General features: G+C 44.0%; 2 protein-coding genes across 6 annotated transcripts in view; both read left to right on the plus strand.

Annotated features, from left to right (window-relative positions):
• Window positions 1-11,624, plus strand: part of dock9b (dedicator of cytokinesis 9b) — a 40,759-nt gene extending 29,135 nt beyond the window's left edge. For 4 of the 5 annotated variants that reach the window (XM_067259989.1, XM_067259990.1, XM_067259994.1 and 1 more), the window contains 19 exons: window positions 820-934; window positions 1,058-1,124; window positions 1,245-1,292; window positions 2,075-2,211; window positions 2,401-2,516; window positions 2,786-2,923; window positions 3,274-3,456; window positions 3,622-3,735; window positions 3,863-4,078; window positions 4,289-4,346; window positions 5,055-5,161; window positions 6,147-6,269; window positions 6,509-6,622; window positions 8,293-8,439; window positions 8,718-8,928; window positions 9,454-9,644; window positions 9,927-10,027; window positions 10,159-10,297; window positions 10,622-11,624. In XM_067259989.1, the coding sequence (XP_067116090.1) occupies window positions 820-934; window positions 1,058-1,124; window positions 1,245-1,292; window positions 2,075-2,211; window positions 2,401-2,516; window positions 2,786-2,923; window positions 3,274-3,456; window positions 3,622-3,735; window positions 3,863-4,078; window positions 4,289-4,346; window positions 5,055-5,161; window positions 6,147-6,269; window positions 6,509-6,622; window positions 8,293-8,439; window positions 8,718-8,928; window positions 9,454-9,644; window positions 9,927-10,027; window positions 10,159-10,297; window positions 10,622-10,747 (2,451 nt within the window). In that variant the 3' untranslated portion in view covers window positions 10,748-11,624. The remainder of the gene's footprint in view (window positions 1-819; window positions 935-1,057; window positions 1,125-1,244; window positions 1,293-2,074; window positions 2,212-2,400; window positions 2,517-2,785; window positions 2,924-3,273; window positions 3,457-3,621; window positions 3,736-3,862; window positions 4,079-4,288; window positions 4,347-5,054; window positions 5,162-6,146; window positions 6,270-6,508; window positions 6,623-8,292; window positions 8,440-8,717; window positions 8,929-9,453; window positions 9,645-9,926; window positions 10,028-10,158; window positions 10,298-10,621) is intronic. The other variant, XM_067259993.1, reaches the window with a different exon arrangement.
• A 3,694-nt stretch (window positions 11,625-15,318) lies between these two features.
• Window positions 15,319-23,336, plus strand: slc15a1b (solute carrier family 15 member 1b). Its single transcript, XM_067259995.1, has 23 exons — window positions 15,319-15,388; window positions 15,663-15,703; window positions 16,031-16,115; window positions 16,340-16,481; window positions 16,620-16,739; window positions 16,842-16,941; window positions 17,492-17,582; window positions 18,037-18,120; window positions 18,227-18,309; window positions 18,450-18,536; window positions 18,714-18,803; window positions 19,448-19,492; window positions 19,615-19,647; window positions 19,830-19,918; window positions 20,137-20,218; window positions 20,336-20,455; window positions 20,656-20,796; window positions 20,878-20,924; window positions 21,039-21,146; window positions 21,278-21,392; window positions 21,857-21,994; window positions 22,325-22,432; window positions 22,523-23,336. Exons 2-23 carry the CDS (start codon window positions 15,686-15,688, stop codon window positions 22,778-22,780), a joined length of 2,184 nt encoding a protein of 727 aa, XP_067116096.1. The 5' UTR covers window positions 15,319-15,388; window positions 15,663-15,685; the 3' UTR covers window positions 22,781-23,336.
• The last annotated feature ends 148 nt before the right edge of the window (window positions 23,337-23,484 follow it).

Here is a 23,484-nt window from a genome sequence, read left to right on the forward strand (position 1 = left end):
GTCTGGCTGACCTCACCTCAGGATGGCGGAGGCCTGGATGTGTGTACTAAGGTTGGGCCTCAACTGGGACAACTAAGACATATTTAGCCTCTAACCCCTTTCCCTCCATCCTCGCCTCCCCCCCTCCCTCCCCTGGTGGCAGAGGGACAAGTCTACATTCAGGAGGCACTCAGTCAACGTGCCCCCCCTCCCCCTGGAGCCCGAGGACTCCCCCCAACTGGGCCGGGCGGCAAAGAGGGTCACCATGGACTTCTCTCTGCTCTCCGCGCCCCTGCCCGTCCTACCACAGGGCAGCGCCGTGTTGCAGGACACCCCCCCGCCCACTCTCACACAGCCAGGCGAAGATGGCGACATACCTCTTCAAGTACCCCTCTACACCCGACCCTAACCCCCCCCCCAAAAGAGTGTCCCTCCCCAGGGAATGGAGTGTGTGTGCTGTGTTGGCGCTCTCTCTTGCCTTGAAGATTCCAACAGCAGATTCCATATAAATCACTTGGGGTTACTACCGCTTTTCTTTGTGGGCAGAAAGCCATGCTGGGACCTTTGTGGAGTGCAGTGTGGACTTTTGAAGCTGTGTGTGTGTTTCTCTATGACACAACTACCAAGCACACATGCAAGAATTTCTCTGGGCCAGAAAGTCCCTATCACCTCTCAGAAACTGACTACGGTCGGAACTACGTTTTCACCTTTGTGTGTGACTGTGTCTGTCTCTCTCTCCCTGCTTCTGCCATTCTCTCTCTCTCTTTCTCTCTCACTCTGTCTCTCTCTCTCTCTGACGCTCTCCCTCTGACACTCTCCCTCTCTCCCTGTGTCGATCAGAACCAGTGTGCATCTGCCCTGGGCAGCTCTCTCCTGCGCTGTGACAAACTGGACCGGGACGAGATCAAGAACCTGCTCATGTGCTTCCTGCACGTGCTGAAGAGCATGTCTGATGGTGAGACGATGCATCACCGACCATGCATCACCGGCAATACAAAACCCACGATACTTTGCACTCACCGTGGTTTGTGTTGTTATGCTAAATCGGTTGTGTTACTTGTGTTACTGTGTCTTTCAGATGCTTTGTTCACGTACTGGAATAAAGCTTCACCGTCAGAGCTCATGGACTTCTTCACACTGGTGGAGTAAGTTGTTATAAGGTTTCCTCGTTTGTTTATCGCTTTCAGACTTCATGAACAGCTGACATCATCAGATCCTTTGGATGTGTTCTATGCAGTTAATACTATTGTCTCTCTATCCTGCAGAGTGTGTCTCCACCAGTTCAGGTACATGGGGAAGAGATTCATTGCCAGGTAAATATGCTGTTGGATACACCGGTTCTCATGGCCAAATAATGTCCAAACTTCCTCAATAGGGGACTCATTGTGTGTATTTATTAAATGCAATGACATGGCAGGTTCATATTTCAACAGACCTGTGTTACGTTGAGTTGTGATAGGGGAAAACACCTACACACACAAACACACACACGTAGACACACACACTGGCGTAAGGAACACCCTCTATCTGCTAACCCTAGCTCTTGGTGTGTGTTTTCTTGGCTGAAACACTGCTGACGAGCTGCAATGTAATTATTGCCATTGGCCGCTGGCCTCTCCTCTCCCGCTTGGGTAAGACCTATCGCTGACTACCCCACCACCCTATCACCCCCGACCTGCCACCTTCCACCCTCTCCTCACCTCACATCCTTTACTTACAGCATGCTACTGCTTCTTAATAAGACACCCAGGTTTTCCCTGATCTGGTTCTGGACTGTGGGAGACTGTGGGACGTCCTTGCCCTTTCCCTCACCCTCTACCTGCAGCTAGTGTGCTGTTGACGTGCTTCTACCCACTGTCCTATATGTGTGTGGGTGTGTTTGTAGTGTCCGCCATATTCCTACCTTTTGTTTACTCATTCCATAGGTATAGTCTTTAGCTAAAGTTTTCAATTTAATTAGATCCTTAGATCTCATCTTTAAATCCATCGAGAAGGCTTGGATCACTTACAGAGAATGTCCACCGAACTCGTTTTTTCCCTGAATGACAGCCCAGCCCACCACTCACTGTGCTCTCCCCCTCTCCTCACCCAACAGGAGCCAGGAGGGGGCGGGCCCTGTCGTGCAGGACAGGAAGTCTCTGACTCTGCCTGTGTCTCGTAACAGGGCGGGAATACTACACGCCCGCCTGCAGCAGCTGGGCTGTCTGGAGAGCTCACACACCTTTAACAACAGTAAGTCTTGTCAGCCTTCACACTGTGGGTCGGTTTATAAAATGCTAAATTTATAAATGTCAATTCAGCCAATGAGCGAGCAGACAATATAGAGGTAAGTCGACTAGTGGGTGACCTTTGTGAATGAGGGGGCATGGGGAGGTAATCCAGGATCTCAATGTCGCCCCCTGGTGTGCGGTGTGTGTGCAGCATACTCTCAAGCAGACGCGGACGTGTGCAGCCAGTCCCTGCTGGAGGCCAGCGTCACCACGGAGGTGTGTCTGACTGTTCTGGACACGCTCAGCACCTTCATCAAGGGCTTCAAGGTAACTCCTCTCTCTCGGTCTCTCTCCGCCGACTCACCCTGGGAATGCATTCATCGTAAACAAGCTTAGTGGAAGTAGGAGCGAAGTCTATCCCGTCCCGTAAACCATGCAGTGGAGGACTCCTTCATCACTAAGGTTTTTCAACGAGGTCCCCTATGGATCGATAATGTGTTTTGGGCCGTTGGTTGTCTTCTAGTCTGTCAGAACAGCGATGACACGGTCGCCCCCGTGTCTGATGTTTGTCTGCCATGTTTGTCTGGTGTGTTCAGACCCAGCTGAGCTCTGACCTGGGCCACAACCCGCTGATGAAGAAGGTGTTCCAGGTGCACCTGTGCTTCCTTCAGATCCCCCAGTCAGAGGCAGCGCTCAAGCAGGTCTTCACCTCGCTGCGCACCTTCATCTACAAGGTAAGGGAGACGCCCACCTGTCACCTGTCACTCCGCTGTCGTCTAATGCGTGCGGCCTGCTGTTGGGCTGATAGAGCGTGACTTTCTGTCTTGCTTATTCTGCCTGGTTAGCCATTTTTAAGGCATCAACTGATTCTCCCCCCTTTCACTCCCACTCGCGTCATTCTTTAACAAAGAACCCCTCTCTCTCTCTCTCTCTCTCTCTCTCTCTCTCTCTCTCTCTCTCTCTCTCTCTCTCTCTCTCTCTCTCTCTCTCTCTCTCTCTCTCTCTCTCTCTCTCTCTCTCTCTCTCTCTCCTATCTCTCTCTCCTCTCTCTCTCTCTCTCTCTCTCTCCCTCTCTTTGTTCTAGTTCCCATGTACGTTCTTCGACGGCCGGGCTGACATGTGTGCGTCTCTGTGCTATGAGATCCTGAAGTGCTGCAACTCCAAGCTGAGCTCCATCCGCAGTGACGCCGCCCACCTCCTCTACTTCCTCATGAAGAGCAACTTTGACTACACGGGCCGCAAGTCCTTCGTCCGTACACACCTGCAGGTGACATCTGAAAAGGGCTCATAGTTCTTAGAAATGTCTACTTGTACCTACTAGGTACATGTGTGTACATGTGTCCTTTATATGAGACAGATTCCTTTTCAAAGACCAGAGGGGAGATGCTTACTCTGTGACTGTGTGTTTGTTTGTTCTGTCACATCCTTCCAGGTGGTGATTGCCGTCAGTAAGCTAATCGCCGATGTCATTGGCATTGGAGGAACCCGCTTCCAGCAGTCTCTCTCCATTATCAACAACTGTGCCAACAGCGACAAGACCATTAAAGTGAGGACAGCAGGCACTGCCCCTTAGGCTCATACCTAAACCCTTTCACCATTGTATTCTGCATTGTAAAGAATGTCTTACTGGATATAATAATTCTCCACAACAACACCTCTCCACCCGCACGTAGCACACCGCGTTCCCTTCGGACGTGAAGGACCTCACCAAGCGGATCCGGACGGTGCTGATGGCCACGGAGCAGATGAAGGAGCACGAGAAGGACCCGGAGATGCTGGTGGACCTGCAGTACAGCCTGGCCAAGTCCTACGCCAGCACGCCCGAGCTGCGCAAGACCTGGCTGGACAGCATGGCCCGCATTCACAACAAGAACGGAGACCTGTCTGAGGTGGGTCAGGGGGACGGGCAAGAGGCGCTGAAGCAATATATCTTGGTCCTACAAACTCAAGAATATTTTTTTCTGATATTGTATTTTGTTAGTGTGTGTGAAGTTGTCGTTTCTGGTATCTAAGTCCTCAGCAGTCATATTAGGAGTCATTATAAACCTTTCTATTGCCACCATAAGCTTTCTAAGTGTGTGTTTCTGGTTGGTCTGCAGGCAGCTATGTGCTATGTCCATGTAGCAGCTCTTGTGGCGGAGTATCTATGGAGGAAAAGTGAGTTTCCGTTTTTTCCACCTGGTGGCACCACTGTAACTACCTCAGTCTGTAGAAGTCAGCTCATTCAGAGCTGTTTACGTGTGTGAAAGGGGCAGTTCATTAAAAAAGTGATTAGTCATGTTTACAGTCTTTCATCGTTCAGGCAAATGGTTTTATTAGCTATTTCATTAGCTAATAAAATATTGAAACTAATCTTTCATTATAAATCAGATGCTTGATGCTTCAAAGAAGTGATGAATAAGTGGGACCATTTAAAGGGATCATTTACTGTTTAACCTTGATAATATTTCATATGAACACACACTGATAAGAAACCACTTGTGATGCAGAAAGACACCTGTTCAAGGTTCACCTCCATCCTTGCTTCCATGTTCAAGACTCTCAGCCTTCTCCAGATAAGAGTTTCTGCCAGGCTCAGGTCAGGGTCTGGAGAGCATGTTATGCAATGTGAGAGGACTTTACGGCTCTACGGATTCACTAGCACAGCACTGGTCGGTCACTCATGGCCAAGTACATGGAGCCAACTTGAGAGTTTAGGTGCACCTCCTTTAACAGGCCCTCCACTGCCTGCCTGTTCTCCCTTCTGTCTCTCTGTTTCTCTGCCTGTCTGTCTGTCCTCCCTTCTGTCTCTCTGCCTGTCTTTCTCTTTGTCTTTCGAATTGTCACTTGCATAAAAACGCCTATCTCTTTCTGTGTCTGTTTCAGGTATGTTTAGGCAGGGCTGTTCATCATTCCGCGTCATCACACCCAACATTGATGAGGAGGCGGCCATGATGGAAGACGTAGGCATGCAGGACGTGCACTTCAGTGAGGTGACTGAGCTCCCATCATGCATCTGGGTGACCGGTATTTCTTCTGCTGCGATTTGGTTAACCCATCAAGTTCAACAGGATGTGGGTTGTAAAATTCCCCATTTCAGTAGTCCCACATCTTTGACAGTTCTGTAAGCTGGCATCAGCCATGATTCACATGACGAGTCATTATTGGTCTTATCTGCATTGGGTTACAGAACTTCTAAAGTTCTAAAGTTCTAAAGTACACTTATGCTGGTTAGGTAGGCTAGGCAGATGTGTGTGAGCGTGCATGTGTTAGGAGCGTTGGCAGGTCTGCCCTGGGTCTCTGTAGATAAGTGCCGTGACAAACCAAAGCAGCCTTTGGATTCTACTATCTGCCTGTAGATCAGCCAAAGATCTGCACTGTTCACCCACACAGGCAGCTGATCAGAACGGTGCTGTATGGTGCTCTATAGCAGCTACACTCAGACACAGCCACATATATATATATATATATATATAGTTATATACTGTATATATATATTTTTTGGTGTCCGATACATGTGTAAACTGGGTAAGTGGTATTGATATAGTTGGCAAACGATGGTGCTCTATGTACTGCATTCATGAACATTACGTTCAGATGCTTTAAGGTTTCACCTCAATGGGTTTATCAGTTTTATGTGTTAGGCTCATCCAGCTATAAAAGACAGGCCCGTTTCCATCCCATCTACCCTGTAGAGCCGAAGTCACGTGTTACAGAGATGGCTGAGCAGGAAATGGACCTGTCATAATGACTTGACTCTGTGCACCACTGTTCGATGGTCAGTTGACTGAAATTGATGTGCATGTGTGCGTGCGTGCCTGTGTGCGTGTGTGCCTGTGTGTGGGTGGGTGTGTGTGTGTGTGTGTGTGTATGTGTGCGTGTGCATGCGTGCCTGTGTGTGTGTGCCTGTGTGTGTGTATGTGTGCGTGTGCATGCGTGCCTGTGTGTGCCCGTGTGTGTGTGTGTGTGTGTGTGTAGGAGGTGCTGATGGAGCTGCTGGAGGAGTGTGGTGATGGCCTGTGGAAGGCTGAGCGCTACGAGCTCATCTCTGACGTGTACAGGCTCGTCATCCCCATCTACGAGCAGCGGCGGGACTTCGAGGTACCTCCTCCCAGCACTGCCACTGACACAGTGTTTACCTCACGCACTACTGTCTTAGAACTCTGATGTTACAGTGCACGTGTCCAACGTTCACAGTCAAGTTAAACGGATCAGTTAAATGGATAACATATTTATGTCATATTGTTCCATTCTTCCACACTATTTCCCAAAATGTATATATGTGTACTGGGAATATCAATAGAGTATTTGATTGTGTGCTGTATGTGTGTGTGTGGCAGAAACTGACCCACCTGTATGACACACTGCACCGGGCCTACACCAAGGTGATGGAGGTGATGCACACTGGCAAGAGGCTGCTGGGAACCTACTTTAGAGTGGCCTTCTTTGGTCAGGTGAGATGTCTGTCACAGGGGAACTCTTCTGCTCTCTCTTTTCTCCAACACAGGATTCAAGAAAAAACTCAGACCAGTAGTGGTACAGAGTTAAACATCAGATATACTGTATGTTGAGGGTAAAGAGGTCAAATGTATTTTTAAAAGTATTCAAATAGCTTATGCTGCTTGTTGTTTATTTAGGGCAATTTATATTTCTTACCAAAGCACGCAACGCGTATGAATCAGTGTTGCCACTAAATGCATGTTCATCTGACCTCCTCGCCTGGTGTTTTTTATTTTGGTTTTGTTAACATGCTCTTCTCTACCTCTCTCTCCACCTCCAAGGCGGCGGTAAGTTTGTGGCTGTATGCGTTTATAGCTGTGTGTCTTGGTTTGCTCTGCGCCTTGCCAACTGTTAACACACTGCACTCTCTGCTTCCCATCTGCTAAAGAACCTGCCACCTGCTCTTCTGTAGGGAGCTTAGGGTTCTCTCCTCTAGGGCAGTGGTTCTCAATCCTGGCCCTCGGGACCTCGGGAATCAGGTGTGTTTGAGCAGGGAAACATCTAAAACATGCAGGGCAGGGGGTCCCGAGGACCAGGATTGAGAACCACTGCTCTAGGGGGACACTTAAGACTCCAGGGGTTTGTGTTCCAGCCCAGCACCAGCACACTTCAGTTCATCAGAAGCTCTGTGATTGGTAGAGGGAATACGTTGACATAAATGTGTTGGTGCTGAATTGGACGAAACCAAGTTCAAGTGGCTGAGTTTAGAGACGGCTTGCAGGTGTCGATGTTGTCTGTTGCTTGCTACTCTGCATGATCTTTAGTGAAAGCGGTTCCCTGGGGTCAGACTAAAGTTAGTATTGGTCTAACCATTTTCAGTGATGTTTTTAATTAACAAGGTTAGATACTTGTTTTGGTCTGTCATGTTCTCTTTGTTCTGTACTAATGGAGTATAGGTACAGCACTCAGTAAACCTGTCCTCCCTGCCCAAAACACCCTGATTTCCATGGTAACTCCATGGTGACAGACAGGTGTCGCCTTCTGAGAATGTTGGCATGATGGTTGGCTTTGTGTTCGGTAATGGGTTTATGACAGGCAGGAAATCAATCTCTGTACCTGTGTCTGGATGAGTTTCAAAGAAGGCAAACACAGACGCAAGATTCAAATCGTTAACAAGTAGCATTAAAAAGTATATGACCAAAGGGACAATCCATTTGACTACCATTCCATTCCTTTTTAACCACTCAGGAAATGGTGGCCAGCCCTCAGGTCAGCTTGACCTCCAGATAAACACAACACAAATCACTGGAGCACTCATTGGTTATATCTATGCTGCTTTGGCATGTTGGAAGTGGCAAATTCCCATAGCTTGGACTTTGTTTTGGTTATGCATATGTTTTTATATAATTACCTACAATAATACAGTTGTTTTTTTGTTATTTTGTTTTATTTTTAAGCAATTCCATTAGTTTATAACTTTAACATAAAATGTACTTTTAACTTTTAAATGTAGTTCCAGGTATTGATGAACTTACATACATTATTCCCCATTGCCTTCCTTTTGGTTGCCATTCTTGCATTTGCTTGTGCCTGAAACACATCTCCATGGTTATGTACTGTACATGCCAGGCCAGAGCAGCAGGGTTGGAACCAGAGTGGGGTCTGACCTGTTTCCTCCTGGTAGGGCTTCTTTGAGGATGAGGATGGTAAGGAGTACATCTACAAGGAGCCCAAGTTCACGCCTCTCTCTGAGATCTCCCAGAGGCTCCTCAAGCTCTACTGCGACAAGTTTGGTCAGGAGAATGTGAAGATGATCCAGGACTCTGGCAGGGTGAGTGTTTGTGTGTGTTCTTTGGCGCTCTCTCTAACCACGACAGTGTCCAAATATTGCGGATATATTTCATGCTAAGATGTGGTTTAAGGTCAAAGCTTTTGACTGTCTTTTCCAAACGAATAAAGTTTTTTTATGAGTTGCATTACCAATACCACATGTCCAACATTTCCTTGACCAAGAAAATAATTAACCTGTTAAACAGTTAAGCATTAAACATTGATATTACAGGACATCCAACCATCCATTCACTGCTCATAATGTATAACTTTCTATAGGTGAACCCAAAGGACCTGGACTCTAAGTATGCCTACATCCAGGTGACCCATGTGACCCCCCACCTGGAGGACAAAGAGCTGGAGGACAGGAAGACGGACTTTGAGAAGAGCCACAATATCCGTCGCTTCGTCTTTGAGACGCCCTTCACCGTGTCCGGGAAGAAGCAGGGTGGGGTGGAGGAACAGTGCAAACGCAGGACCGTCCTCACCAGTACGTCTCACACACACAGACACACGTGCATATACACACACACTCACTCTAAAAGGAACACAAGCATAGCCACACACACTAGAAAGAGTATACCGGTACACAGGCCTTGCCTGAGCACTTATATTGATTAGATACTGATTAGAGTGGTTTATTACAGCTGTGATACTTGGTTGGTGAACTTACTACATGTTTATTGGTGTGCTCCTGACATGGTCAGTGTTTCATTAAGTGTTATCCAATCAGGGCTGGATTTATTACTATATGACGGAGCTAATCCCAAAGTGCAGTGCTTATCTAGCCTTGCAAGTAAAAGGATGACTCAAGCTGTGATATTAAAAGTGAATAGGCAGCCCCCTCCCAAGCTACCTCAGTCATACAGTGTTATTGTTTTCTTTGTTATGGATGAACATGAGCATTGCTAATTATACATATAATTAACATGTTAACTGCTTAATAATTAACATTAGTAAACTGTTTCTCTTTCTTGCTTACGTTCCATTGCCCCTATCTCCCTCTCCCCCCCAGCCACCCACTGTTTCCCCTACGTGAAGAAGCGGATAGCGGTGATGTACCAGCACCAGACGGACCTTAGCCCCATCGAGGTGGCCATCGACGAGATGACCGCCAAGGTGTCCGAGCTGAGGCTGCTGTGCTCTGCCTCTGAGGTGGACATGATCCGCCTTCAGCTCAAACTGCAGGGCAGCATCAGCGTCCAGGTATACTAGTCAGACCAGCAGGTATACTAGTTAGACCAGCAGGTATACTTGTCAGAACTGCAGGAACACCAGTTAGACCAGCAGGTATACTAGTTAGAACTGCAGGTATGTCAGTGAGACCAGCAGGTATGTCAGTGAGACCAGCAGGTACACCAAGTAGACCAGCAAGCACATTAGTTGGAATAGTATTGATAACCCTGTGATATTCATCAGTAATGTATGACTTTGAATACATTAGATACTGGTATTCCTTACTGTTTACAACATGCTTTTGTCATTCAGGTGAACGCAGGTCCCCTGGCCTACGCAAGAGCTTTTCTAGATGACAGTGGAGAAAAGAAATACCCCGACAACAAGGTCAAACAACTCAAGGAGGTGTTCAGGTATGTCCAGCCATCTGCTTTTGGTACAGTATCTCCTTCCCCTCTCCCTCTCTCAGCCCCCCCCCCCCCCTCCTCTCTCTCATCCCCTTCTCCCTGCTCCCTGTGGTAAATGGTGTATGGTTTCTATACAGGCAGTTTGTGGATGCCTGTGGCCAGGCCCTGGGGGTGAATGAGCAGCTCATCAAGGAGGATCAGCAGGAGTACCACGATGAGATGAAGGCTAACTACAGAGACCTGGCCAAAGAGTTGTCCAACATCATGCATGAGCAGGTGACAACCAACAGCTTATCAAGCCTTTCAAATCGACTGACTTTATGTTGACAAATATTGGAAATGTTCTTCTTGCATAATTTAGTTTCCAGTGCCTCAGTTATGTGATGTGATCTTGAATGGCTTTTGTGTTTTTTTTTTGCCTGTATATCAATAACAACTTTCTCTTTTGTTTTATTTTGCTGGCCTAAGCAGATTGGATGGTAATATATGATTTATTGTAGATACTTGCTGCTTTGCTATCCTGTTATAAATGACTCTCAGGTCAGTCATGGTTTTTTTCATATCTGTGACTGATGACTGAACTTCTTTCTTCCTCCTCAGATCATTGCTGTTGAGTATGGGTCGCGAAACACACTCTCTCATTCGCTAGGCATCTTCAACGCCATCAGTGGCACGCCAACCAGCACCAACATCCAGGGTGTCTCAAGCTCCGCCTCCATGGTCTGACCTATCAATCCTGAACCCTGCCACGCCCCATCGTGTTCCCATGGTGATGGAGTGAAAAGAGAGAGACAAGGGACCTCATCGCCTCCTACGATCGAATAAGTGAAGAGTTGACGCCTGCTTTGTCATATAAATATATCCCTGAGATTGGTTCAGATGAGTCTCTGTGAAGAGCTGGATTACAATATTGATGATACTCAGATGACAGACGAGAGCCAATGTGATGGTCTCTATATACCAACCAACACAACTGGGAGAGACATTTTAAAATATTTTCTATGTTTCCTGTGGAGACCTCCTGCACCTAGTAACCCGAAGCATCAAGAACATGACATAAATACTAGTTGACATCAATCCTTCAGTACTCTTAAAGGTCTTATAGGCCTTCTGTTCTCCACCTTTGTATTTTCTATGACAACTGCTGTACAGTACTCAGTATTCAACTACCTGTATGATAGTTTTACAGTTTAAGATGTGTGTTGGTTTTGGACAGTACTGACACTTATATCTAGTAAGGGGTATCTTTTCATGCCCCTTATGTATTCAAGCTTGTAGAAGGGCTTGAGGGTTCTTTTTATGTAGCAACATTTTTTCATAACAATTCCTGTGAATATACCTACTGTATAGACCATTTATGTAAAGTCAAATGTAAGTATGGAATACATTTAGGGCTAAGGCAATTGTAATGTCCCTACCTGTTTCTGCCTAGAAAAGAGTGCAATATCCTCTACCCTGTCAGAACCTTTACTTCACATGACCACTCCTGCCAAAGCAACCACTTGTACTGTGTATGACTATGCTATAGACAAGGATTCTCTAATACAGGTTTTACTTTTCTATATTAATTTTGTCAATCATTGGGGAAGTGAAATTGTCAAAACAACTAGAGAGGATACAATTTCTGGGGAAATTGTAGGGTGTGCTTGCTTGCGTCGGTTGCACAGGGGTCTGTATATTTTATATAAAAATGCATCGGGCCTACTTATTATTTATAAAGATTACATAGATTTAAAAGCATCTTTTTTTTGCTGCTCATTTACAACTCAAAATATGAGTGAAGTGTAGAATGAAATATGATGTCTTCTCATTTCCCCTGCAAGAGGCAGCTGACAGGCTGAATCAAAACGAATACATTTGGCAGACCGGTGTACAAATGGACCTAATCTCTATGACTTAAACGTCCTTTTAAGTTGTCCCTTCTCGTGATATTTTCAGGCATTTAGCCTACTCATATTGCATTCATTCATTAATAAAGAACCCCCTTTGAAGATTATTCTACGACTTTACCGGCAGAAGATAGAATCGCGATTCAAACAGTACCATCTGCTAACTGAAAATATGCCCCCAAAAACGTAAATAAGCTTGACATTTATTTAGTGGAAAATAGCTCATTCATAAAAAGCTCACTGGTAGCGATCATTGTCAGTAACAACTCAAAATGCGATATAGCCCTGTGTGGAGAAGCTGCCCCGGTAAATTCTACTACTACAGTACAGTACTAGACTACTGCTGTGTTCGTCTTGATAGCGATTGCGTTGGTTGAATTCGATTAAACGTTCCGTTGTACGGTTTAGGCTGAAATTAATTATTTTCATGAACAGATTGACAAAGTTTAGGCTGTGGCAATGAAGTTCAGGTTAGTAGTCAGATAGTTTCCCTACTGAAAGACTTTTGAGTAAGGGGAGTGCCGAACATGTTCTGTTGCCGTTTGACTTAAACAGCTGAGGAGTTGTTGTTAGCTACTCACACTAGTGTCTCGGGTACAGTAGGCTACAGCGTTGCAGTGAGCTACACTGGTTTGAAACCACAGGTAATGGTAATTTCACAAACAAATCGTTTACTAATGTCAGAATAAATCCTACAACGAAAATGTATATGTGAGGAATGTTTATTTTAACGATTGAAAACAGATACATCATAGACCACTGTAGTATGTGTTGCCCGGGCAACACAGGCTAATGTCATGATGCTAATATGTCAGTGAAATAGTAGACTACTGTTTCCGAAAGTAGATGTACTTCCTTAATAATATCAGCTTATATTGTACATTACACATCACAATTGTGTGTCATATCACAAAGTAAAATGAGTAAATATTTATCACCCTGGCCTCTTTGTTTGTGGCGTTTCTGCAGCTGCCTTGCAGTAAAGCTATAGTTAGCCTAGCTATCCCCCAAGTTAACAGATGCGAAACGAATGTTCTGCCAAAGGTAGTCACGCGTGTTTTCGTGACGTTAGTGACGCAGTGACGTTAGTAACGTCAGTGACTGTGGCTAGCAAATTAGCCACCGTTAGCTTCACTTTTCGCCACAAAAACTTAATTTAAGCTTAAACCATGCAACGGAACGTAAATTCCAATAGAAGCAACTCAATCGCTACCAAGACGAAACTTTTGACACCTACGTTGTCTATGTAGGCCAAGTATTTACTGAGTTTTAGGGGGGCAAAAAGAAATAAAAATAAAAATAATAATAATATATATGTGAGAGAACAAAGGTTGTGCTCTCGCCGAAGGCTTGAGCACACCCAAATATCAACTTCCTTGTTTGAAAAATGTAAATATTGTCTATTGTTTTGCTTTTAATTAAAGTTTACTTGAAAGTAGCATGTGTGTAAATAAAACTAGATTAACTTTTTTGGGGGGGTTAAAATAAATTAACCCTATGCTGTGTAGTGTAGAAAGGGGTTTATAAAAGTTGTTCTCTATTGAATACCTCTTTCTTCCTCGTAGGTTTCCCATTATAAGGAAGCTGTCTGAGATGTGCGCAACTGAGAGGATATAGCTTTAATGATCCATATCCTTATTTGCTTTTGCCCATAAAGTAATCCTTTTAATTTTAGCCTACCTGTAAATGTTTTCTGGATACTAATGAGCATTGTTAATTTATTAGGCCATTAAGATCAGGCAGAGATAAACGGTTTCTGCTTGTTTTGATTCAACTTGTGTGTGTGACGTTTGTGTGTGTGTGTGTGTGAGAGAGAGAGAGAGAGAGAGAGAGAGAGAGAGAGAGAGAGAGAGAGAGAGAGAGAGAGAGAGAGAGAGAGAGAGAGAGAGAGAGAGAGAGAGAGAGAGAGAGAGAGAGAGAGAGAGAGAGAGAGAGAGAGAGAGAGATTAAAGAGGGTGGGGTAGTAAGAGAATGAGACAGTGAGAGAGAAATACAGAAGGAGCGAGCGAGAGAAAGAAAGAGGTAGAGGGACTGACAGGAACAGTGTGATGTACAGTACTGTGGCCGGGTGTGTGTTGTTGTTTAGTGATTGTAGGACAGAGGGGAGATGTGAGGGGAGAAAGAGAATGCTGACACACTGCTCAGTCCCATGTAAAAGTCCAACTAATCCCCTGTTTCTGTGCCAGCCACACACACACACATAGTTTTCTTTGACTGTGTGTGTGTCTCATTCAAACAGTCGAGAGATCTGTAAGCATGTCAGGGATGTGAGTGACACCAGTGTTCTGTGTGATTTGCTGTGTGTTCATTCTTGAGGATGTGGTCTATCAATTATTGTGATTGTGCCCTATGGGCAAGTTAGGTAATTATGTTCATGTTGAAAGTGAAAGAAATTCTCCCAAGGAGATTTCCAAAGGCAGAGGTAATTACATTTCCTTTGTTATTTTATCAAATCTTCTCTCTGGATATATGAATAATAATTAATTGGACGAGTGTTTCAGTTCTATAGTTTAACAATCAAAACTGAACAGAATCAAAACTGTGAGGAAAAACCAGTGGTGAATGAGTATGCCAACGTGTTGATGGGATGAAGCTATACTGTACTGCACGTGAGTGCTATCGGCCAAATAAGGAAACAGCTAGGAGATCCTCATGTCACGTTGTGTCTTCAGCTTGACCTCGCATTTTTTTATAACAACATGAACACAAACACGGGTCAGGTCAGGACCATATCTGCTATAATAAGTGTTATGCTCTCATCTCTGATACTGTTCAACAATGAATTTGTTGTTGAAAAAATATGAATGTACAAAAAATAGACAGTTATTTCGGAAAATAAATGCTTCATAAAATATAGGCAAAACGTTGGATTACTGTATAAGACGGAATGTCAAATGTAACTAATGATTTGTAAACGCTCCCTATCTTTGAAACTCTTATAGAAAACACCTAGATGGTGCCTGATAGTAATTTTATGACAGTGTTCCATCCCATCCTTGGAGTCCTCCTTTATCTATCTATCCTATCTCTTCTTTATTTGTTTTTAGAAAAACCCTTGTCATTTCTCCTTCTCCTCTCTGACTCTGCACAATGTAATCATTAATTGTGAGCAATAACCCATGGGCAATGGCCCATTTGCCTGTACACACCTACAACCCCCCTCCCCCCACACACACACACAAACACATCCACAGCCACGCCTCTACAGAGGTCCATGTTCAGGTACACAGTGGCTTCTACCCCATCACTCAACCTTCGTATTTCACACGTTGTCTTGAACACCAGGTCATAAAGATTACAGGCACTGTTGCCATGGTGGGAGGTGGGATGAGGTCTCTGGTCTGACCACAGGTTATAAAAGCAGTCTGCCTCAAGCTCTCAGTGAGATAGATCAGTCACTGGCCACTGTCTCTTCACCCGTAAAATACCGACCAAGTGTGGCCCAGGAGTTCCCACACACAACCAGCAGTCATTACAGGTGGGTCACACACCTGGATACTTTGGGACCTGTTGTCGGAAATAAATCTGAAATCCAGAAGCTCATGGCAACTTCTGAAACATTTGGGAATATTTTGTGATTCAGTGATTCTTTTTTTCTTCATAATTGCTATTTCAGATTTTTTTTCTCTTGGAATAAACGTGATTGTGTCATGTTGATGGTCTCTTCAAACCTTTTGTAACTGTATATTTTTTCTCACATATATTCATGTACAAAAGTCTCACTGGAGCTTCTGGTTTTATGGTGTGAACAGGTAAAGACACAGATCATCTAAGAATGGAGCCAAAAAAGAAAGTAGGCACTTTTATATTATTCTTTACTTGTATTTACATATCTATATTATCTACACCTTTATCAAATATCTAACTGAACAACAGGTCTGGCCTATTCTGTTCCTGAAGATTTGCACTCCTGCTAGATTTTCTCTCCAACTACATTTGTAACAAACATCAGTCAGCTTGTCAACCAGTCAGTTGTCAGGTGTGCTGGTTTGGGGTTGGAATGAACACCTACAGGATGGTAGCTCTCCATGTGTATTTTTGTACTGCATTTGTATAGTGGTTATGTTATGTAGCTAATGCCCATTTCCTATGTCTTTTTCCTCCTCTCCACCGCACGTAGGTGGAATGCTGTGGCTATCCTATCAGCATCTTCTTCATTGTGGTCAACGAGTTCTGCGAGCGTTTCTCCTACTATGGAATGCGAGGTGAGTTTGTTTTAACTCCCTGTCCATGCCCAAAGGTACCAGTGTCAAGGTCTCGTACATTTTTACACAGCATGTTAGCTCACCCTAAAAATAACGGAGAACCACTGACAGTATTGAGACTTAATGTACAGTTGGACCTCTCATATGACCATTGGAGGGGGGTGAACTGTAGGGTTGGTGGTACAGTCCTGTTCCAACATCCCTCCCTGTCCCCCGTCCCCCAGCTGTCCTGGTGCTGTACTTCAGGTTCTTTCTGCAATGGGATGATGACTTGGCCACCTCCATCTATCACACCTTCGTGGCGCTCTGCTACCTGACTCCGATCCTTGGTGCCATCGTGGCCGACTCCTGGCTTGGCAAGTTCAAGTGAGTCTTGAGGGCAACGTCTTCTTTTGATGGACAGAGAGAATTTGGGGATGTTAATGATGCCATGATGTGAAACGGCGTCCTAAATCAAATGTGGATACATTTTTTATCCTTGTTGTTGACCTCTCTCAACCCCAGGACCATTATCTACCTGTCCATCGTTTACACTGCTGGCCAGGTTGTCATGGCGGTAAGCGCTATTCATGACATCACCGACCACGACAGGGACGGAGTTCCGGACAATATGACCTTCCATGTGTAAGTTTATCTGTTCAACACAAACAAACAATGTAATTATCCAAGCCATGATATTTACGTTTTAGGTGACATTGTGTGACTCCTTGACCCCCTCCCCCACAGGGCCATGTCTATGGTTGGCCTGTTCCTCATCGCCGTGGGAACTGGAGGCATCAAGCCCTGTGTGGCTGCCTTTGGAGGAGACCAGTTTGAAGATCACCAGGTAAGACTTGTAGCCCATCCTTTGTTTCTGTAACATGAGGCCACCGAGACTGGATGCTAATAGAAATGCTAATATATTAGCTACAGTGATTGGGTACTGGGTGAGGCTGTCTCATGGACATCATTTGAAAGGGTTTACTCTAAAGTTGTTTAGTTAACAACCCCTCCCCCCCCCCCCCCCCCCCAGTCGTTATCAACGAAATATCTGCTGAGACAATATCTACAACCAGAAATTGCAGAGCTCATTCAAAGCTGTTGTATATTAACTAAAAATGAGCACGTGTTTAAACAGTCATTTATGATAGCCGTCAAGGACAGGGTCAAAGACTATTCAGCCTTATCCTGAAGATATGGACAAATCACTTAACATGAATTCACATAAATCTGAAGACTAAAGAGTTCCAAAATCCAAACCTTTTGTCACACACAATTCTTCTCTGCGATTTGGAAACCAGTACAAGGAGAACACCTTTGCTTGTTTTATGCATTTGATCTGATCTGGCCTGACTGTAAATGCAATGTTTTATAATATGTTGTTCTGCTCTCTTTAGGAGAAACAGAGGAGCACCTTCTTCTCCATCTTCTACCTGTCAATCAACGCTGGCAGTCTCCTGTCCACCGTCATCACTCCCATCCTCAGAGGTAGGGTGGTACATGTGTGTGTGTGTGTGTCTTTGTCTAATAGTAATGGAACAATTCACCTTTTTCATTTTCTTGGTTTTGACCAATTCAAGTGCTATTTCCAGGGGGTTTTAAGGATTTAGGGTAAGAATTAGAGTTAGGGTCAGAGTGACATTAAGGGTTGGAGTTAGGAGTTAGTGATGGTTGGATAGTTTTAGAGTTGGGATTAGGAGCTGCGGTTAAGTTTAGGATAAGGCTTCTGGTTAGGTTTTTGTGTTAAATTTAATGATGTGGTCATGGTGAATGTAAGGGCTGAGTTTAAGGTTAGGGTTAGGTTTAGGTTTAGGTTTAAGGTTAATAAAGGTTAGGGAAAACATGATTTTCAATAGGGACAAAATTGCGAGTCTAGAATAGTAAATCCAACTTAAACATATTAAACACATGTTTAATGTGTCTACGTGTATTCTTCCCCCAGCCCAGGAGTGTGGTATCCATACCCAGCAGAAGTGCTACCCCCTGGCCTTTGGCGTCCCTGCAGCCCTCATGGTGGTGGCTCTGGGTAAGACATGCTCTGTGTACACCTCATGCATAGATACAATACATATTAGGACACCTTATTAGGTATGGTTCACCTGGAGTAACATTGTGCATGTGTGTGTTCACAGTGGTGTTCATTGTGGGTAGTGGTATGTATACCAAAGTGGCTCCCAAAGGAAATATCATTATGGAGGTCTGCAGGTGCATCGGGGTAGGAGACCATGCTAGCTTCAACTTCCACACCATGGAACAGACATACTGTTTGTCAAATAATTTGTTTTATGCGAGCAGGTATAAATGGCTATGTGAATATACATTTTGGTGGTAACTGAGTTCTTTCCACCACTGTAGTTTTCCATTAAGAATCGCTTCAGGCATCGTAGCAGCCAGTACCCAAAGAGAGAGCACTGGATGGACTGGGCCAATGAGAAATATGATGTAATTATCTATGAAAATGACACACAATCACACAATACACTGCTTAACACACCTACACAAATGCACAACATGTATGCACAAGTACACATACACAATTATCTTGCTCTCTTGCTTTTTTCCCTCTCAGAAAGAAAGTCTTGTGTTCTAACCCTCCTCTCCTCCCCTCTTCTCCCCCAGAAACTGTTGATTGCCCAGGTGAAGATTCTCCTGAAGGTCCTGTTCCTCTACATCCCTCTGCCCATGTTCTGGGCTCTGTTTGACCAGCAGGTAAACACCTGAAGCCAACACTTAGCCTTATCACGATAATGAGTAAATGTACAAATGGAGGCATACATTTACATTACATTACATTTATATTTACATTTATGCATTTAGCAGACGCTTTTATCCAAAGCGACTTCCAAGAGAGAGCTTTACAAAAGAGCATAGGTCGCTGATCATAACAACGAGATAGCCCCAAACATTGCGAGCAGCCAAAACATGAAGCACACATTGTGTAAAACAAAATAAGTGCCAAAGGGAAGAACCATAAGAGCATGCAGTTAAACAAGTTACAATTGAACAACATGAAACTCCCCACAAGAGTGCAAGAGTGTACCTGTAGAAAAAACAATCAACAGTAAAATATTTCACAGTGACATATATGCATTTATTACACAGCTGTTCTTAATGCTTAAACGCTAAATGCTTAAACATAAGACAATTCCAGATACCTTCTAGAGGTAGTATAACATGTCATTGTCTGGCTTTGACACAAGCAGTCTCATCTCATGTAATCTTGTGTCTGATCCAATGAACCAATGTTGTTGAAGAGATCTAGTGAAGAATTCAGTGGCAGAACATGAATGTGTTGGGATGTTAGAGAAGTCTAGTTCCGGCAGCTTCTGATAGATCTGGTTCTTTCTCCACAGGGCTCCAGGTGGACCCTCCAGGCCACTACCATGGACGGCAACTTCGTACGTTTTTGGAGAAACATCTGTATTCAATCTAAATCTGACCTTGGAACTATGTTTCCTACCCACCCAGTGTCTTCATGTATGCATGACACAACTTATTTTTCCATTTCTTCTGTCCACAGGGAGCCCTCATAATACAGCCAGACCAAATGCAGGTGATTAGAGTTTTATGGTCACTCATTTATACATAATGCTCTACTTTAATTTAGTCTGAAGCCTACCACAGTATATGGCATAACTGAACTCTCTCTCTCTCTCTTACTCTCATTCACTGACCCTCCCATCTCTGTCTGTCTGTCTGTCTGTCTGTCTGTGTCTCTCCCTTTCTCCCTGACAGACAGTGAACCCCATCTTGATTCTGGTGCTGGTCCCTGTAGTGGACAGCTTGTTGTACCCCCTGATTGCAAAGTGCAAGCTGAACTTCACGTAATTTTCTGATACTTTTTTATCCTCATGAATCATGTCTCATTACATTTAAAGGGACATGCCCACAACTACCACTAAAGGAATAACAGACCATTTGTAGATACACTAAAGTAAAACAATGCATAATTGCAAGATCTTTATCATATCATACGGTGTCATATCAAATTGGGTCATATAATAATATGGAAATGTTTGTCTCTTGTGGTGGACTACCCCAGACCCCTGAAGAGGATGACTGTGGGCATGCTTTTGGCTGCTCTGGCTTTTGTGGCTGCGGCCCTGGTCCAGCTTCAGATCGATGTGAGATAAATCTCCCCACAAATTCAAACAGATATCAATTCTATCCATTATTTCTTCAATATCAAATGTCATGCTTATGTCATATGTATCATACCCATTTGTTCTCTTGCTTTGCAGGAAACCCTCCCGAAATTCCCAACAGGTGTTGCTGGGCAGATTAAATTCCTGAATTTAGACACTAGTGAGGTGATATTAAATATTAATACAGGACCAGATTCCCCTGTCCAACCTTTCAAGGTACATTGAGTCCATATGAAAATAAACCATAATAGCTTTACTGTAAATAACAGTAAAGCTAAAGTAAATACAAATGCCATTACATAGGGAGTTGAAATATCTATGGAGAAACATGGTTGAACAAGTAGATCAAATATTGTGTCTTTATGATTCTGTCACCATCATGTTTTCACCATGTTTTTGTTTGTTTTTTCTTCCAGTCCTCAGGGGAATACCTGACATTTGACAAAGAATTCATAGTGTCTCTCAACAAAAACCGGACCTACCGTATAACTCTGAAGTCTCAGACAAGGCACACAGCTCTTATCACTCCAGCAGGCCTTAACTTGAACCTGACAACTGTGAGTGCAATTTGTATAAATACAGCTGTATTTTTTATTTTATTGATGACTTATTAATTAGACCCTGATCTCCATCTTTAGGTTGAAGACAGTAACAAAAAACCAGAGCAAGGCAACAATGATATCAGGTCAGTTGTGTGTGCATGTCTTTGTATGAATCTTTATTTATGTTCACACAGACACACAATATCAGTGTGGCACATGCAAACTCAATAAAAATGTGATCCTGTATTCTCTCTTAGATTTATCAATGCTTACCACGATGATTTGAATGTTACCGCTGGTTCACTGGACTTTGGGGTCATATCACAGTACAAGAGGTCAAGCTATAAGCTGGTACCCCAGGGGAAGTGAGTATGTTGGATGTCTTTAGTCTCTTTAAGAAATTGATGGATATCCTTTTGTATAAAAACAAACATATCATTGTTTCCTGTGAGTCAATTAACACGAGTTCTGATGTGTTCTCCTGTTTTTGTTGCAGTCCTACATTCATCATCAGGAACGCAGCTTCGGAACAATGTGAATACACCAGGCCCCTAGGCTTTGGCAGCTCTCTCTCCCTGGTCATCCCCACCTCCTTCAGTTTTGGTTCTGATGTAGGTCACCTCACCATATCCACCCAAGCACACGCACATGGCTCAGAAAGAACAGTTCGAATTTGAGTAATTGTAACCACAATGACGTTGGTCAGTGACACTTTGTGTACCTCAAACTCATTGTTCCTGTTAGAACCTTAGTGAAATGGTTTTAAGCGACATTTCTCAGAGTGTGTATACTCTACTGTGTTTCAACAGAGAATACAACTGACAGATTTAAGTAATATTACCAACAGACACAAAAGAAACATGAACACATTCAAGGTCACAATGTGCAGTCACCAATAGCCATGTTTGCCTTCTGGTCAGTCTTTCCTAGCCGAGAACATTCTTTTCAAGTTTGAGTTGTGGACTAACATGGAATTCAATGCACCTTTTTAGATTGTTTGATAAGACTTTTCGGTGTTTGTATTCTTCACAACACAGGGTGTTGACAGTGCTGTGTTGTTGTATTGTGTGTGCAGTGTGGGAACAGCATCCAGGCAGTGGAGGACATCCAGCCCAACACCATCCACATGGCCTGGCAGATACCCCAATACTTCCTCATGACAGCAGGAGAGGTCATCTTCTCTGTCACTGGTCTGGAGTTCTCCTATTCACAGGTAGGAGCATGCTCTCGCTCTCTCTCTCTCTCTCTCTCTCTCTCTCTCTCTCTCTCTCTCTCTCTCTATCTCTTTTTCTCTTTCTCTCTTTCTCTCTCTCTCTCTCTCTCTCTCTCTGCCTTTTCTCACACACACAGTCTGGCCATTCAGGCACTCTAGACACATTTGTTATTGTATTTTTACAATCATTAAAATACATATAGATTGAATTGCCTCCAAAATATCTGTCTTGTTGGGCGCCCTGGAAACATCCCGGCACACAAACACACAAACAAACTCCTTTCACTTAAATCTTACAGTCTCCTCTCCACATCTTTCTCTGGCCTCCAGGCACCTAGCAACATGAAGGCTGTGCTTCAGGCTGGCTGGTTGTTAACTGTAGCAGTGGGCAACATCATTGTTCTGATTATAGCTGAGGCGGCTCAGCTTCCAGACCAGGTGAGTGGAGCATATCCTCCTGTCTGTTCACACACACTCACCTCCATGCCCTGAAGTCATACTCACCATGTTATCTTGTGTGCCTGACAGTGGGCCGAATACATCCTATTCGCCTCCCTCCTGGTGGCTGTGTGTGTTGTCTTTGGCATCATGGCGTACTTCTACACCTATGTGGACCCGAGTGAGATCGAGGCCCAGTTCGCTGAAGTGGAGCCCGAGGAGAAGAAGAGGAAGAACAGCATGGAGCTGGAGAAGAGGGATTCAGTGGAGAAACGCCATGATGAGAGGAAGGCTTCAAGTTCTTCGTCAAGCTCAGAGGAGGAAGCAGACAAGAAGTCCAAGATGTAGAGCGACAACCACACATTCCCTCATCACACAACCCCCCCCCCCCCCACCCCCCGTAAAATGCTACGTATTTATATTGTGAAAGTATGAGTGCATTGGCACACATCCTGGCATGGAGTGGTTTAGGAATCATGAGTGAAATGAGTGCATCATTGAGTTGGAGGGGCACTGGTTTGTAAGTAAATATAAGAAGTTAATATTGTAGATATTGGCATTCAGAACAAAACATCTTCAAAAAAAGCATCAATCAATCATTTATGGTAATTACATTTTTGTTGTACATAATTTTTTTACTATGATTTATTTTGCACCACGTAGCTTTAGCAACAATTTATTTGTATTATATTTGTTTCGTAAGATTTTATAATGTATAAAGAGAACATACAAATAACCTTACCAGCATCTATGATAATTTCCAGTGCAATGTTGTGTATGTATGTCTGCATGTATAGTATGTATTGTCCATATATTGTTGCTGTTTTGTATACTGTATAACCAGATACTCTTGGTGACATCTCATTGAGACACTGGCAATCAGCTGCTTCAATAAAGTGGATGTCTGGCAAAAACCAAGTTTCAAGCTATTGGAATAACTAATGATGAGTGTGGAGGTGGAACCGGGTTGAGAAGAAGCATTTGAGACATCTCATCTGAGATGTCATGTGGGGCTGCATTAGTACTATGAGCACCCTGCTTTACACTAGTAG

Source organism: Osmerus mordax, chromosome 22 (assembly GCF_038355195.1).
Source record: "Osmerus mordax isolate fOsmMor3 chromosome 22, fOsmMor3.pri, whole genome shotgun sequence".
Classification (NCBI taxonomy): Eukaryota; Metazoa; Chordata; class Actinopteri; order Osmeriformes; family Osmeridae; genus Osmerus; species Osmerus mordax.

Coding starts and splice junctions, on each gene's coding strand:
- slc15a1b (XM_067259995.1), top strand. Junction 16,116..16,339: donor CTCCTACTATGGAATGCGAG/GTGAGTTTGTTT, acceptor CCCGTCCCCCAG/CTGTCCTGGTGCTGTACTTC. Junction 18,310..18,449: donor AGGTCTGCAGGTGCATCGGG/GTAGGAGACCAT, acceptor CCACCACTGTAG/TTTTCCATTAAGAATCGCTT.